The 17751-nt window shown below is 44.4% G+C and overlaps 1 protein-coding gene across 1 annotated transcript; it reads right to left on the bottom strand.

Annotated features, from left to right (window-relative positions):
* Nucleotides 1-2408: 2408 nt before the first annotated feature.
* On the bottom strand, nt 2409-10544 carry CSF3 (colony stimulating factor 3). The gene is made up of 5 exons (XM_066631023.1): nt 10529-10544; nt 7806-7969; nt 6197-6301; nt 4813-4959; nt 2409-4118 (listed from the first exon to the last, which is right to left on the bottom strand). Exons 1-5 carry the CDS (start codon nt 10542-10544, stop codon nt 3957-3959), a joined length of 594 nt encoding a protein of 197 aa, XP_066487120.1. The 3' UTR covers nt 2409-3956.
* Nucleotides 10545-17751: the final 7207 nt, after the last annotated feature.

The following is a 17751-nucleotide window of genomic DNA, read 5'->3' as shown; positions in this document are numbered from 1 at the left end:
GGACTCTTTGCCACAGGAAGTGGTGATGGCAACTTGCTTAGATGTCTTTAAGCGGGGATTGGGCAAGTTTCTGGAGGAAAGTCCATCACAGGTTACAAGTCATGATAGGTAGGTATGTGCAAGCTTCTGATTTTAGGCTACCTCAATGCCAGATGCAGGAGAAGACACCAGGATGCAGGTTGTGGCTTGCTTTGTGCTCCCTGAAGCATTTGGTTGGCCACTGTGAGATACAGGAAGCTGGACTGGATGGACCTTTGGCCTGATTCAGCAGGGCTCTTCTTATATAGGCTATAAAGCTCAATCAGGAGCCCAGGTCTACCCAGGCAGGTAGACCTGGGCTCCAAGTCCAGGTGGGAGCCGAGACCCAGGTCTGCCTGCCCAGCAAATGTCCACAGAAGCGATAAGCCCAGATTGGTTACCAGCTACCTGCCTGGTTGACCTGGGCTCTGACGGTAGTGCTCATGGCCCCCTCCCAAATACAGACACTGGATCCACCCCTGGTTCTAAGCAGATTCAACTCAGAAAGCTGGGATAATTCAGCTCAACTAGGTAGATTCAGTAAATTCAAATCTTCTGTACTTTGCTTTTTAAAAGTAATGAATATTGTAAAAAAAACTAGTGTTCCAATGGTGTTACTGTATTTGACTAGCATATCTTCCCTCTTGCTTTTATGTAAATAAAATTTTATTTTAATATGTATCAATGCATCAGCAATGTTATATGGGTGTTAGATAGGCACTATATAGGTGCTATAGGTGTTGCATAGGTGTTAAATAGGCGCTATACAGGTGTCAGATAGGTGCTAAATAGGTGCTATACAGGCATTATGTAGGTGCTAGATAGGCGCTGTATAGGTGCTAGATTAGGCGTTATATAGGTGTTGCATAGGCACTAGATTGGCACTTTCAAAACAAGTAAATACTACCTGCATCACAGTGGTATGTTTTACTTTTGTTTTAAAGTGATATGTTTTACTTTTACAACAGCATCCAGTAAAGAGAAGGAAACTGAGAGAAGTTGATGGAAATGAAGGGAGGGTTGCAGGCCTGTGTATTGCACTGGTGTGTAAATGAAAGGATATGTTGCATGTTATTTCTATGTAGGCAATACATTTTACATGGCCTGCAGAGATGCATTTATTCTCTTCCAATTATTGTTACATTGCTTTACAGCTAATGAATGCATCTTTAAAAAAACAACAAAAAACCCCACATTATTTTCTCTTGATGAAATTTGGGGGAGTTGCGGGTATTTGATGTTTCTCCATACTTATCCTTTCATTTTGCCCACCAGTTTAGATACCTGACATCATTGCCCCCCTTGAAAAAATAGTCTCCTCCGCACCTCTAGAATCCTGGCTACAGGCCTGCCATGAGTATTCCAATACTGAATGGGATGTTCTCACCTATTCCTTTTTATATTTGCATGAGATCAGCACACTCATCTGTTTCAACTCCTACCAAAGCCTTCCTCACCCACTCCACGACTGAAATTGGCCATTTATTGCCAAATGCTAGAAATCTAGTTTTTGCAATAAAAGCTTTTTAATTACTGCAGTAACTCCTGTTACCATGGTAAATATAAGCGTGTCATCCTACTCATATGTACTGAGCCCTTTTGAATTCCAGGTGTATAGGATTGCAACCTAGAGGGACGAGACGAGTCCCACATAAGCTTAAGCTCCTTTTTGCATGATACCACCAACACAATTGATGCCATAAATTGTGGCTGCTAAATAATAGTGTATATAGTATCATTTAAATTCAAGTATACAAGGCATTGTTTCTCTAATTTGTTGCACCCCCCCCCCATCATCCCACAACCTTTTCTTACAGAGAACAGGTCATATTGTCCCTGTATTGTAGGAAGAGGAAAGTAGCTGGCTGTTAGTAGTTCAACAGTTTTTACATAGTGATTATAAGTGAGTTGGAAGAAGGAGTTATGACACCATTCCTAATTGAGTCTTCCAGTACTTAGCTTGCTCTCATTCCCACTTCAACATATCCATGGGAGTTTTATCAACAAGTTAAAACTCCCATCAACAACAAATTTAGTTTCTACCATTAAAGTATGATATTCAACACTTGATATTGCAGGCACTGGCGAGTGCAGTTTCAGAAATCTCTGAATATTTGCTCAGTTGTATTTTACAATATTACATGCAAAAGCATTCCAGCAAACAGTTGTACATGTTTTGTAACGGGAGAATGTGTAACTGAGCCTTGTGTCATGCAAATGTGATGGACTGAAATCCACAAAGCATTCCTTTTCCAGCAAAATGCTAAGATAAATTTAACAGAGTAAAACAATTCTGTACAAAATCAGCAACAGTTTTTTTTTTTAAATGATTCAAACACTTTATTGCATTTCCATCTTGCTTTTCCTCCAATAAGCAGGGTGGCATACATACAGACAGTCTTCCCCTCACAACACCCTTGTGAGGTACAGCAGGCCAAAAGACACTGTGACAGGCCCAAGGTCACCCAGCAATTTCCATGGCAGAATAATATTTGAAGCTTGATGGATCCCCATCCAATAATCCAGCCATGGCATCCCTGTGCTGTTGGCAACCTTCAGTCTCGAAAGACTATGGTATCGCGCTCCGAATGGTGGTTCTGGAACAGTGTCTAGTGTGGCTGAAAAGGCCAATTCGGGAGTGACAATCCCTTCCACTGACTCTCATATAAGTTACTTTAAAAATATGTTAAAAAATTTAAACTGTAACAAAATAATTTAAATGCTGTATATTTTATAATCTGCTCAGGGATTATCTTGTGGAAAGGAACCAATGGAGGCTCGGGCTACACATGTCAGGATCTCCAATAGCTAGATGGGCATATGTGGCTAGAGATCTGTTGATTAGTGCTCACTGCTAAAAAAATGGCAGCAATTGCAGAGGTCTCCTTTACTGACCCCATTCCAAAATACCCTAGAGAGGTCTGTTTGTACTAATGGTCCATAAAGGTGCACTACAGTGCCCACCCAATATGCCCCACATTCTCACTACTCTACAATTTGATGCAGTGTCAGCAGTATGTTTAAATATTAAACAGTAGCCAACATGGTTTGCATCTCAACATGTAGACTCCAGTAAGGCCATGAGTGTGATATTTTGCACCCCCAGGACTTGCAAAAGCCCCAAAGTTCTCTGTAGCCACTGATACTAAATGTTGCTCCATACAGTTAACCCCACAGCAGTGATATAAATATTAAATAGGTAATAAATACCCTACACAACCATTCTTTTAGAATTAAGATCCAACACATTATTGAAGCATAAATAGAAAAAAATAAATAATCTTAAGTCTTTTGTTCTAAAAAGGAACCAACCACAGGGGTATTTTAGTAGGAAGTTGGCAGGGAAGAATAGGTGAAAGTTTTCCCCCATGCTAGTGTCAGGTTTCCACCACAATTCCCAGAAGTTTCACCCCAAATTTCATCATTTTGCAAAGCTCAAGATGACCTTTCAAAATGGTTGAGATGAACCACTTTTAAACACTTGACATCTTGATAGCTGCTGTGTCAATAGTTGGCCAATGGCTTTTTTTGGCCTAAGGTTCTAAAGTCAACATTCCATTGTAAGCACTGGTTGCACGCAGCAGCCTCTGAAGAGGTCAGAGTTTAAGACATCCCAAGGGTAGGAAGCTTTGTTCTGTGCTTTAAGAGTGGTTGGTGAATTTGGCGTGCTTGATTGTGGCACCTCAGGCCACAAATTGGAGTAAGATTTTGAGTACCGACTTTTTGCTATAAAAATAAGTTATAAAAAACATTGGTTCAGTAACAAGGGTCATCACGTTTTTCTCCCCCCCCCCAAGATAGAAAGTGGCATTGGAAGTCCCATTTCTATAGGTCAAGAGAACAGTCCAGTCAGAAAAAAAACAACCCATTCCCTTCAATTTAAAGGGAATACAGATTTAGATCCTTTGCAGAGTCTTCCATGCTCTCTCTTATTTCATCTATGCGCCACAGTGCCTCAGTGCCCGAATAGTCATTTCCAGGAATCCCTTGAAATAGTTTAGGATGATATAGCTTCCAATCTGTTTTTGACTTTCCAAGTTGGGAAGGACCTTGGTTTCTGCCTGGGGGTAGGAGACAGTGGGTAACCCACTTTCTTCCATCTGCAGAGGGGAGAGGAAAGAGGACACAAATTAGCAACCAGAGGCCAAGAGGTTTGAATGCCACAGTCAAAACACACTTGGGAGAAGCCAGCTTGATTTTCAGCCTTCAGGAAAGATCTAACCAGTCACCTGCCACCTCTTTTCACCACACATTTGGCCTAGAAGTCTGAATCCTTTTTTTGCTCCCCAAACAATATTTTGACTTTGTTTTATTCCAATATTCTGTACTGTATTGTTCTTAGTTAATCAATTACCTTGGAAGGACAGGGTACAAATATTTTCATTTTTTTTAAGTCTAGATCTTGGTGCAAGTAGTATAGGAGGGTGAACCAAGTTTATAGGTTCCATCTATGGGTCATAGTCTCCTCCTCCCTTGCAGTGGATTGTGCAATGCCTTGAGTGGTGGGCATGATGAAGCTCCATTGCCCCACCCCTTCTGGGTTTTTTTGGCTCTAACTTTTGATAGAGTAGAGATTTCAATGTGGTTTGTTCCATTACAGGCTGCTTGAAAATACACATCGAATGATATATAAATGTCATTTGAAAACACCACGATTTAAAAAGTTTTGGCCAGTAGAGGTGTCACCCACCCTGTGCACATCACCCACTGTGGCCTGCACCCCCCCCCAGCAACACCACTGCTTCCCAGCCCCAGCTTAATTTGAGCAAGTAGTAGATGATCTGCTCTTCTTACTTGTTGTTGAATGTTGGCAGACAGGTTGGAGACATCCAGCTGAAGAGAAGTCACTTGGTTAGCATAAGAGGGAAGGACTTCGGCAACCCGGATGAGATAGCTCTTGTAGGTTTGGAGCCCTGTCCAAATCTGGTTGAAACAGTCTTCCTGCAAGAACAAGATGGGGGCAAAGGAAGGGGTTAAAGCTTTGAGCTAGATCCAAAGAAGGTTGAGAGATTACATCACCCAGACTGTCAGCCAAACATTGCAGGTCTACTGTTGTACATCCAGGGGTCATATAGACACACTTGTATAAGTTGCTTAAAGCCACATTCCCCCCACCTCTTGCAATAAGACCAAGGGGGAAAATGCAAATTCAGCTGCCTGTTGTTTCCTGGACCAAACTGATGAGCTTGAACATATCTAATCTACTTCACCCAATGCTTTTCCACTTTACCTTGCTTACCTCTCAAAAGTGCCAAGTCAGGACTGCAAAGTTAGTGCAGTCTTTTCCTGCCATTCTGTGACCAGGACTCTCTAACTTCCCCCACCACTCAGAGGAGTATTTCCGGCAACCAGCCTGGGTGCTCAGGAAGATGTTGTAGCTAGCACAGTGTGGCAAGGGAGAAGCACAACAAGAGCTGTGGCTATTCCCTCCCCCCATGCAAGTTTTACTGTAGGAGAGTCATTGATCAAAAAGCAAGTGCTGAGCATTTGAGTCAAACAGGAATACTCTATATGTGCAGAAGAGAATATCTCTACCTCACATGGGAACAGCCTCGTTTCTATAGGTTTTTATGTAGCTTCTTGAACTCAAAGACCCTTGCTTAATGGTTGACAATGGCCAGTTGATGTTCTTTGAACTTGGAATGCAGGTCATATCCTGATGGCAGTGGAAACTAGGGTGGAAGAGCTGAGAGTTCCTCCAGGTGGCTGGATATGGCAAGAAATAGTGGTGGTGGTGGTGGGGGAAGTCTGCTGTTGCCTTGGGGAATGCAGGTGCTGGCTTAAACTGGTGCTACACCACTCACTACTGGCCCAAGACCTCTTATGTGTGAGGCAGCATGCCAAATGCTTCCCCCACCAACCTGATGACATGCCAGCCTCTGCTCCTTCTACTCTCTAGTGTTCAAGCTCAGCATTCTCATCCCTCTTGAAATTTCCTCTTCCTCTCTGTCCCTCATCCCTTTCCAGTTCAGAGAGTGGAAGGAGGAGCCGCCGCAGTGGAGACAGACAGATGGGCTCCCCCCCCCCCCCGATCTGCTGTCTGAGGCAACTGCTTCAGTTTGGCCTGCCCAGGCTCCACTCCTGCTCTTTTCTGCCTGCTCTGGAACTTCCGGGGAGGCGGGCGGGGTAGGGGAAAAAAATACAACTTTAGGGTCTGAAATGGATGGTGGTTACTTACCACATTGCAGAGGCTGCTGTGGCAATTGAGAGTTACTTGTTGGATGGCTAGGATCTCCCGCAACAGTTGCAGCTCACTATCATTGCCCAACTTAAATTCTTCACGCTAAGGGCCAGCACAGAGTGGAGCAGGGAGAGAGAGAGAGAGAGAGAGAGAGAGAGAGAGGTTGTTGAGACAGTACCATAATAGAGGTATGATGCTCAGACATCATTTTCTTCCTACCACTGGAGTATGGAAGAACCCTTCCTTCCCATCCCAATTAGCATACAAGATACTGGATGGGCACTTTATACAATTCAGAGTTAAGGCACTGGTGATATGTTTCTAGTGAGTAAGGTAGGATTACAGCCCAAGTCTTACTGAACACAATCAGCTTATTTCCAAGTAGAACCACCAACACCTTTAGTTATACTACATGATGCTACCTACTTCTACCCCTGTGTGGCTACTTACTGGTCAAGCAGAAGACATGTTTGCATTTTCTGTTAACAGAACTCACCTGTGAATCGAATCCCTTTTGTATTACTGCCCTATAGAACTGCAACAGAATCCAAGTTAAGTGACAGATCTGCTATGAAGAGCCCCTTGGGGCACACCAGTAAAGGACTGCATTAAAGGGATCTTGGGGGAAATGTTTATGCTACAGGTCTATCGCCAAGCAGAAGACATGCCGAATAGCTGCAGAATTATGTAGATTTCTTTAGTTTGCACAGCAACTATAGGTTGCAAAATCTAGTTTGCCTTGGCACAGGATTTGGCTGGCCAAGACAGAGAAGAATGTCTCAGGTTCACACATCCTCATTTAAAGGCTGTCCAGGGGAAAGTTTGCACCTTGTTTAAAAGGTATAAACAAGTAGCCAAGTATTGGTATACGTTAGTGTTTTTTCTTCTAAGGAAGTTTGGAATAAGACCAATGCAGAAAATGTACTTTATTTTTGTTTGTCAAATCTGCTCGAACTTGCTCTCAAGAGGAGAGCCAAGGACAATAGCACACCTTTTGCCAATTTCGTTCTGCAAACGTTTATTCTCTCCTATTGTCACTTGGTGACCTTTCCAGGTTGGCACCAGTTTGCAAATCCTGGGAAAGGTGAGACCACCACATTGGTGAAGATTAGAGAGGAGGGCCCTACACTGGGACAGAGTTCACAGTGCTAAGAATAGGAGAAAGGGAAAGCTCTGCTCCGTATGGGGTTAAGTGTCCTTGAAGGGCGAGTTGTGATTTACAGGAAATGCTTGAAAAACTAGTCCCATATCAGAATGGCTTGCCAACTATTTTGTTTATCCCAAAACTGGAGTCCAATAAGGGAAGAAAATAGTTTTATCATCTCAAGTTTGCCAAGGCTTGTGGCGTAGAGTGCACACTGCTCCTACAGTCCTGGCCAGCACACAACTTTCTCAGCCAGTGTGCGATTTAAGAGGTCAGATTTTTGCAGAATATTTTGCAAAGTAAAACGTAGGCAGGTAGCATGTCCAGATTGGGCTCCAAGCTTATGCAAGCCAAAACTGGCCAGTATATTGGGCTGGCCAGTTTGTCTTTCTGGGATCTGCAGTGCCTCTTTGGAGGAGGCAGACTTTAAAGGTGGAGAAATGTGGTAGGCATGCAACTCACCATACGGTCCTTCATTGCAACAACATCGCTGTTTATCTTGAGGGCAAACTCCTCGTTTTTCCGGAGGAATTGCTGGAATCCAGGGTCTCCAGAAAACTCCATCAGGGGGGCAGCTGAGCATATAACCCACCACAATGCAGAGCTGATCAGGGAAAGAATACCACCTGGGAAGGGAGAGGAAGATAAAATAGAAGGGCATTAATGGGAGGGGGATTTGTTTATTTTAACACCTGCTCTATCCACAGATATCAGGCCCTGCCTTACTGAAGTTTTGTTGGAACCAAACTGGAATATCCAGCAGGAACCAATTCACGTGGAGTGCGGTGCACTGAAAGTTCTCATGCACACATTCATGGAGGACAGTTCTATCAATGGCTATCACAACAGCTTCTAGTTCAAGCATTGCAGGGGGAGCAACAGAAGAGGGGTGTGTCTTGCTCTCTTGCTTATGGGCGTCCCAGAGGTGGCTGGTAGGAAACAGGATGCTGGACTACATAAACCTTTGGTCTGATCCTGCACAGTTTTTCTTGGGGGTCTGACAAGCTTACTTGACATTAAACCAGAGCCTTTGCATTATTTGTTTCAATGGCCTTGAGCACAATTATTTCCTACTGCCATTGTCTCTCCTTCTGCCAGACCAGATCTCCCAGACTCCTTCCCAAGATGGCACCTCAAACTCACCAAAGGTCAGCTCATCTCAGCTGGTGAGAAGAGACACCACTGAGGAAAGCGCCAGGTGGACAACACTAGCAGTACAATCCTGTACTTGTTTCTTCAGAAATAAGATCAACGGGACAGAGAGGCACTTAAAGTGGTGACTTTCATAGTAAATGCAAAGGGAAGAACTGGTCCCCTTTATCCTACCATAGCTGTTGGGGTGTTTGCTGGGGTCTCCCTCCTCTAGTGATTGTAAGCCCTTTGGGGACAGGGAACTATTTCCCCCTTCCTTTTGTTCTGCTATGTAAACAGCTTTGTGAACTTTTTTGTTTCAAAATGGGCTGGTGATAATAGGTTGCTTATAGCCCTCTCTGCTGCTTACCTAGTATTTAATGTTCCTATTAGGCAAACATAGGAGGATGAAGAGGTTCAGTGCCTCAGGGGAGTCTTCTTACAGCTCACTGAACCCATACCCACTTCCTGATTTGTAGTTCCTTTGTGCCTAGGCACAGATCTCCACACTGTCACACCTGTGTTGGGGGAGGGGGGGAAGGAAGAACAACCCTCCCAATTGTATGTTTTATCCCAGATTTCAACCTCAGATGGAGCAAGTGCATCAAAGGTTTTCAAGACCCCCCCCCCCACACACAAGAATTTATAGCCTCTTTGCTCACTGTTATGGAGGTCTTGGTTAACCAACTCCCAACTTACAGAGAAAGAAGATGCAGGAAAACAAAAATCTCTGATTAAAATAAATCTTTACGCACCATTAAAAAAAAAAATCACACAGTGATTGTGCAATGGTTAGAACTGCATTGAGAGACAAGTCAGAATCTCATGATCAGTAGAAGTGGGGAGGGGGATTAAGGGGGAAGTGAACAAGGGGGAGGGGGCACCTTCCTACCCTCCACTTAAACTCTCTCAGCCTGCTGCTATTGTTCTTGATTCAAGGTGGGGAAAGCACACACACACACACAACTGCGTGTTACAGCCTAACTGGGTGGCCTTAGGAAGAGGCTAAAGCTACAATCCCATCCACACTTCCCTGGGAGCAAGTCCCCTCGACTATCATGGGACTTACGTCTTGAGTAGAAATGCACAGGATTGGGCTCTAAGCCTGCAAGCTCATACCCAATTACCTGGGAGTAATTCCCATTGACATGAGTGGAACTGATTTCCGAGTAGACATACCTTGGATTGCACAGTTACACACCCCACTTTGCCTCCCTGGTCCAAAGGGAGAAGCACTTCAGGCACCGAGAACGAACGAGACACACCTCCGAACTTGGCGTCGTCGTGTGGCAGGAGGTTCCAAAGTTTAATTTTTACTCTAGGTCGCTTTTTGCCTTAGTCGTTCTAAGCAAGAACCTACCTTACCGGGCTGCTGCCAAGAAAAGGCAGACAACAAACAAAAAGCGATGAAGCATCTTTCTCTCTCTGGGTGCCCGGAATAAAGAAGGTTTGCCAAGCCTGGACTTACTCCCTCACAACCCAATCCTATGCATGTCTACTCATAAGCAAGTCCCATTAGAATCAATAGGACTTACTCCCAGGAAAGTGTGGATTGGGCTGTTAGTTAGCAGGGACTAGCGCCTTGCATCTAACCATTGCACACTGGGCGAACGAGCAACTTTTAAAGAGCCTTTTCCTTAACATCAGCTGCAAGAGATCTAAATCTAAACCTGCTTAACGAGGAACAGCTGCCCCATCTTGGCCATTATTAAGTTCAGTTTTTTTATTGGTGGGGGGAGGCAGACCCAAATCTCCCTGTTTAACCCCCACAGCTCAAGTAAAGGGGAGGGGGAAAGGGAAATCTTTCCCTTTCAGGAGGGGGAAGGAAATCTTTCCACTGCCAGACGTTATATTTTAACTATTAAGAATAATTAATATGAATATTCTTGTTAACTATTCAAGAAATCCACTCGCAAGTTTTCCACAAATAGGTAGAGCCTCCACAGCCAAGTCAAGTCTACCTGAAACTTACCAGCGCTCCGTCAAGCCCAGGTGGCAGCTGCGGCAGCGATCGCGGCTAGAGAGGAAACTGACCAGAGTTCTATTGTACTTACTGCGTGCTGATCTCATTCTCTTGCAAGCCTTTTAGGTCTCTGGAGCTCCTCCCCCTGAAGGGTTTCACCCCCTCTGGATGCTTGTACGGTGCACAGGAGAGAGACGTCTCTGCTGCAGTCCAGCTGCTACTGTGACAGGTTTCCTCAGCCATTAGGGGTAGTTATAGGGCAGCTTCTGGAATTTCCCTGATGTAATTAGAGGCTTGACAATTATTGCTGATTGAGAAGGGGGGAGGCAGGAGGAAATCAGTTTTTCTGGAGAGGTTGGTATCCTGCCCCCATCTCTTTTGAACTGCTTTCTTTGCATTTCACTCACACGAAGGCAATTTCTGAAGAAAAACTCAAGTGATGGGGGCACCGCACCAAACCCAACATGGATTAGCTTATTGGGCCACCAGGTTCAGTATGTGACAACTGTCTTTCCAACGCTGGACTTCAGGATTTTCATTCTGAGTGTAACTGGGGAGTCAAACCAATAACATTTTAATGTTAAACCATTTAACAGTAACAAGTACTAGTTCATCAATGCATTTAAGAAAAAACTTTTCCACTGAGTTCTGGCTCAGATGTGAACTTTCAAAATATGGTTCAGGCACCAGTTCAGTCACTTTGAAGCCATTGAGATAAATTTCTGACCAAATACATCACTTTTTTTCACTTGCTGTATATAAAATGGATGCAATGGCTGCTAATGACAAGAGAAAAATATTTTTAGAAACAGCTTTTTTAAAAAAAAGTTAAAAAGTTTTTACAAACAAAATACATACAAAGAGATCAAAAACCCGGCAAATATAACATTAAAGGTGTTGTTGCAAGCAAAGTGTAGGGTGATTTTTGAACCTCTCACCACATTTTGTGTTTAGGGTTCAGGTTGAAAACCAAGACCCAGAGATTTGAGGTTAGGGCTCAGTTCTGATTTACTGGAAAAATTTATTTGGGTCGGTTTTGGGATTTGGACTCTGGTTTGGTATGACTTCCTAATATGCTGTGATTGGCTGCATTGATTGATAGTATTTTTAAAAAATACACTGTAATATGTCTCCTGAGACTCATGAGAAGGGCAGGATGTACAATGTTATAGAAAATTTCATCATGTGCACTTTTAACAAATAATAAAATTTTGACTAGTGGCTCAGTTAGCTAGTCGTACTTCGTCCGCTTCAAGGTAGCCCCATTTGTTCAATGGAACTTACTTCAGGTATGGTGCTTCTATTGACAGTTGGGATTTCCTGCATTGGTTAAAAAGTATATTTGTTTTCCAGATGGAAAGTTTAACACTTTCTGTCTTGCATGAGCAACAGTCACCTATATAGACAAACTGTGTGACCATCAAAAGCATTTTCAGTGTACTGTGTTCAGTTGCCCTAACTTTACAAGGTTTTTACAAAGATGAGTGAATGAACTCAGGCTGCATTGCTTTGGGCTTCTCATGCCCTCGATCATCTCATCTGTAAAATGGGATAGTTTTACAGAGTTTGTGACTGCCCTTCTCGCAGGTCAGTCTCATATAATCCCCCTGTGAAAATAGATTATGCTGTAAGATAGTGATGCTGGAGAAGATTTATACTGCTTTGCTGGATGAAATCAAATACCTGTGTATAGTAGTCCGGCTCTCTGCCTCCAACAGTTGTTGGCATCCTTCAGTCTCGGAAGACTATGGTATCACGCTCTGAATGGTGGTTCTGGAACAGAGTGTCCTCTCCAGTGCGCAAAGCGTGGGTAAAGTAGATGTGGAGGATAGACTGTTTCCCATGCAGCAAATCCCCCCTCTCCACGTCGCTGAAATGGTCCAATGGAAAGGCAGAGGCCAATACGGTTGGTTCCAGCAGCGTCGCAGGAGTTGCCAGAATGTGACTGTGTTCAGCCATGAACTGCCTCAGGGACTCTGGCTCCGGATTTTGCCTCGAGGTTGACTCCTGAAGCCTTTTCCATAACTGGATGTAGCCACAAGGCAGTCAGAGTTTTCCATCTCTCAGATGAGCTGCCTTCCCAGGCTATCGAGTCCCATCTACCTGGTGGCTGTTTAGTCGCCTCTTAGGACAAGTACAACCAAACTGAGGGTCTATTCTTATCCCCAGCCCCCAGGGTTAAGCCTCCAACAGTAGTCAGCCAGATACCCCAGGAGACTTACAAACAGGACACAAAGGTGATGGTCATCCTCTGATTTTTGCTTTCAGTGGTTGATAATCAAAGGTATCTTTCCTCTAAGAATTTTAGGACCATCACTGAGACTGGGACTGCCTTAAGTTCCCAGCAGTTGAGGTAGTACACTAAATGCACTAGGGTGTAACTCAGGGCACAATCCTAACCAGGTCTACTCAGAAGTAAGTTCTATTTTGTTCAATGGGGCTTACTCTCAGGAAAGCGTGGATAGGATTGCAGCCTCAGTGTGTCAATGGTGGCTGGGGGAAAAAGAATAGACAACTGGCAATGTCTGATAGCCTCAAGTGCTGGACGGTCTTGAGGTTTTGCCATTCGGGAAACTGAAAAGAGGACATGATGGTTATGGGCATCCCTTGATATTGTGTCAACTGCAGCAGATCTTTGTCTACCCACTTCCTGAATTGCTGGAATCGAGCCACCACTCTCCTCTCCTCCACACTTCCTGTTCCTGTCTTCCTTTATGAATCCGGCACAAGTGGTGGTAAATATGGTCAGAGGACAGTATCTACCAATCTGCTGCTTGGAACAGCTTCAAGGGTGTGCTAGCCCTGCCCGTGGCTGATCAGGGCCATCATGTGTTGAAACTTCACACTGTCTACTGTTGTCAAGAGGAATTGAAAAAGAAAATGTGGATGACCCTTTAGGAATGGCACCAGCTCCAAAGTCCAATTTACAGCAATTGTAATTTTATGGTTTTCAATCTGTTAGTAAGAAATCTAGAGGTTAACATTTTTAAAAGTACATATTATCTTATTACATTTATTTAATAAGTAATAATAAGAAGAAATGTAATATTACATTTATTTAAACGAAGAAGAAGAAGAACGTATTTTTGCACGCCCCTGAAGCAGTAGGTTTATAGAGTGGGAATACTCTTGGATGTTTAGACAGTGGTGGTGGCCAGAATCGCTTTTCATCAGCTCCATTGTAAACACGAACTGCACCCTTTCCTGGACAAAGCAGGCAGGGCTGCAGTAATGCGTGCCTTTGTCAGCCAGGTTAGATGATAGTCATAACCTTTACAAGGGGCTGTCTTTCAAGACTGAACAAACTTCAGTTGTTGCAGAGAGTAGCCGCCCCAGTATCGCTTAGCAGTGTTGGACCACATTACTGTATATTACATAGATCTTATATTAGCGTCACTGGGTTTCAGTTTTCTTCCAGGGTTTATTCAAAGGGTTGGATTTAACCTTTAAAGTTGTACATGGTCTGGGGCCAGCATATCTCACGGATCGCCGCCCCCATGAGCCTACCTGTGATTCCTGCTCAATGCTAGAAGCCCTCTTTGGGGTCTTTGTGACATTGGAGGGAAGAGAGCATACCTGGCCCAGTTGCTGCCTGCTTTGGCTCATGACAATCCTGGTTCAATGGGCTTCTGTAGATCTGTGATTTAGCCAAGAATCATGCGTATTATTGCTGCCGCCGCCACTCGACTGCTTTTAGTCTTATGTTTTTATGCTGCTGTCTAGTTACAGCTGTGCACCCAGTGCCATCACTAGGGTTCACGTCACCAGGTGCGGGATGCATCACCCTCCATGCAGTGGGCAGGGCAACACCCCAGGTGGTGGGCGTGGTGATGTACCATCACTCCGCCCCCACTGGTTTTTTGGCTGTTCCTTTTGATAGAACAAAGATAGTACACATTCTGCATGAAATTATGTATTGATTGACATATAACATGCTGGCATTATTCCTCCAAACTGTGATTTTAGTGATTTTGCTCACTAGTGGTGTCACCCCCCCCCCCCGTGTCATCTTACTAACACCGTATTGCAGCAGTTCTCAAACTTTTAGCACTGGGGGGGGGTGTGACATGCTAAACTTGCGGTGGTTAGGAGTAATACCGTCATTAGACTTTTTAGAATGACAATTCTTAAAATGACACTTTTTAGAATGACTTTTTAGAATGACAATCTGTCCAAGACCCACCAGAATTGATGGCATGGTGGAAATGACATCATCAGGCAAATTAAAACAAATAAGTAAATAATTAAAGTAAAACAAATAATTAAATAAGCAGAAGCCAGCCCTGGTCCACCAAGTGAATTTCCTCTGTAGCCTGCCTGCAATAACACCCCCCCTCCAAAATCAGTAAGGGTTTTAGCCCTACCTAGTGCCTAGTTCAATTTAAGAACTTCTGTTTAAACCAGATCACTGTCAGGATCCACCTGGCTTTGCAAGTCTCAAAAAACATCAGCTGAAGCCTCTGTTTTGATCCTTTTTAGTGGGGGGGGAGATATTCTTACTTGTGAATAGACGCAACTGTGAGGCTTAGTTTTGCTTTCCATAGGGCTCTATACATTTGTCTGCTTGGGGGGAGGGACTTCCTTCTCAGGTGTTTTTGGGGGCTGCATTCATTGGATCAGGACCATTCTGGTGTTGTTGGATTCCCCTCAGCCTGCCCTTTCCGACGGACTAAGGCATGTTCACCTATTCGCGAGTAAACGCGCAATACAGCTCAGTTTCACTTTCCATAGGGCTCCATGCATTTTTCCCTCCGGTTTATTGGCCATAACTTTTGATAGAAAGGAGATATTTCACTCTGGTTTCTTGCATTGCATTCTGCTGGAAATTCCGCATCCAACGGTATATAATATGATGGTATTACTCCTAACCACCGCAGTTTTAGCATGTCACCCCCCCAGTGCATATCACCGCCCAGTGCGCGTCACCTGGTGCGGCCAGCACCCCCTAGCGACGCCACTGTGCGCACTGCTTAACAACCATTTGCTTAATGACAGACAGCATATATGACAGTGGTCAAAACACAATAAAGATACTCTTAGTGAGGCAATTGAATCTCCCATAGCCTGCAGGAGAATGTCTGTTTACACAACAGAGAGGCTCTTAATGCAAAGAAGAGACCATCTATCTCCTGTGCAGAGAAGAGACCTGTGCAGCCAGCTAGTGCCTGGCAGGGAGTGTCTGTTTACACAACAAAGGCAACAGATTGGACTGAATGTTCACTTAATGACCTAACTGCATAACAACGGGGATAGGAGAACTATCCCTGTTGTTAAGTGGCACGCACCTGTATTTATATTGCATTAATATGGTTGCCTTATGAATGTTTTCTCTTGATTGCACTTTACTCTTGATTGCACTTGATATGACTTTAGCTGTTATTGTCCACTGCTTTGAATACACTGTAGAAAAGGTGGAATTTAGAGCAAGAGTCGTATCCAAGGAAGTGAACTCTGCGTCCCACTAAAATGGATGGAGGCAAATCACAGCAGTCTTGGCTATTTGGGCAGCCCAATCCTATTGGGCTGCTCCATTGGCGGAACTAGAATTCTGAAAAGTAGCCAGAGCTGGAGCAGACAAGCCAGTAGGGGAGGTAGGGTGGGGGAAGGGAGAAACAAGGGCAAGAAGGGGCAAAACTGGGCAGGGAGGGGAAGGAATGGAAGGCAAGGAGGCTGCGGGAGGGAGTGGATCTGGTGGCAATTGCGTACTCCAGATCCTATCCCTTCTGGAAGCAGCCTCCTCGTCCCCTTTCTCTCCTTGGTCTTGCACCAGCAAAAGGGGAAATTCAAATCCCCTTTCCCCTTCAAAGCCTCCTGCTCTGTGCATCTTGCATCCCTGCAAGTGGATACAGCATGCATCTTTTCAGTGAGGCTGCACCAGCGATGGGGGGGGAGGAGGGATAGCTTTGGGCTGTAAATCCCATTCAGCTCACTGGTGCTTGATCAGGACAATGGAGCTCAGTCAGGATTCACACATGGATTATTATGAAGGGACCTCATTACTACTACTCTTCATCATCCTTGCATTTAGTTGTTTTCCGTGTTTCACATTTAGCCATGGTGCCCCCCCATACCCTTAGGCCCCTCATTACAAGATTAATGGCTAAAGGGGAGATGTCTGGCTTTTCTCCAAGAAAGAGAGGGAGAACCAGTGCTTTGAAGGACTGCCTGGGGAAGGCAAAGAAGCAATGAGTTCAAGTTGCAAGACGGCTGATTGATGGTGGATGTCTGGAAACCCTTCCTGCTTCTAAAGGCAATTGAGCAATGGAGTGAGTTTCTCAGGGAATCTAATGCTCTGGAGGGCTTTAAGAAGAGACCAGTTGAGCAACTTTGGGATGCTTATCCTGAACTGAAAGGTACAGTAAATGTATGGGGACACATTTTGTAATCCTTTCTTTTTGAATACAGTCTGGAATAATTCAGAAATGAACAAGTTAAACAAAAGTGTTGCATTGCTTTCCAGATCTATTTGGGATACTATTGTGTGATTATTTGTCCCTTTCTCCCAGCTGGGTTTGGGAATTTGAATCTTGTGTTGTCTTTGAAACTTAAGTCAAAGAATACATTGGAATTTGCAACTGGGATTGGTGCAGCAAAGTGCCATCGCAAGTCAATAATCCCGAAAGGAGATGGCAATTCTTGGGTAATGTTTTGAATGTCCTGGCAAGGCATCTATACCCCAGCTCCCCAGAGCTGGCTCAAACTGTGTTGCAGCTTTGGTTGGACAGAGATCATTTTTGCTGCCTCCCTCTTTCTGCATCTTGTGATATGCAAGGAAGACAGCCAGAGGTGTAAATAAGATGGTGCCAGAGGGGAGACTGCCCCAGGCGCTATGCGAAGGGGGGGCGTATGACAGTCCTTCAGGCTCTGCTCTAGTTACAGAGGAGGTGCTGGTGGCTTGGTGCCGCCATTCCTTCTTCTCCAAGTGGAGCCTCCACAGGAGGAATGGGAGGCACAAAGCTGCTGTAGTGATTGTTCCCTCCATTGGGAAGAACCTGGAAGTGACATCACAATCTCATGTGATGTTGTGATGTCACGTGATGTCATAAGTGCATTATGCCTCTGATGACAGCAGTGGGAAGGAGGGACTATGGTTCTCTTTTGAGGATTCTCCCAGTTATAGCTCCTTTCCATTGTTCTGTGCAAGCAAAGAGGACATTTCACTCCATTCCTTCTTATGGAGCAAGGGAAAGGGGATGCAACCCAGAAAACCAGGGAGGTCACCTAATTGCCCTGACTCAAACCTGGAAAAGACGGTAGGCCAGGGGTGAGGAGGGACAGTTGCTCTCCCCCTGCTAAATATAAAATGCACTTTAA

Source organism: Tiliqua scincoides, chromosome 5 (genome assembly GCF_035046505.1).
Source record: "Tiliqua scincoides isolate rTilSci1 chromosome 5, rTilSci1.hap2, whole genome shotgun sequence".
In the NCBI taxonomy this organism is placed as follows: domain Eukaryota; kingdom Metazoa; phylum Chordata; class Lepidosauria; order Squamata; family Scincidae; genus Tiliqua; species Tiliqua scincoides.
Note: the sequence above shows the minus strand (reverse complement) of the source record. Positions and strands in the feature narration are given on the sequence as shown.

Excerpts from the sequence above, each read along its gene's own strand:
- CSF3 (XM_066631023.1), bottom strand. Across the intron at positions 6,302-7,805 it reads TTGCAATGAAGGACCGTATG|CGTGAAGAATTTAAGTTGGG; the intron begins GTGAGTTGCATG and ends GCTGGCCCTTAG. Across the intron at positions 4,960-6,196 it reads ACAGCAGCCTCTGCAATGTG|GAAGACTGTTTCAACCAGAT; the intron begins GTAAGTAACCAC and ends TTGTTCTTGCAG.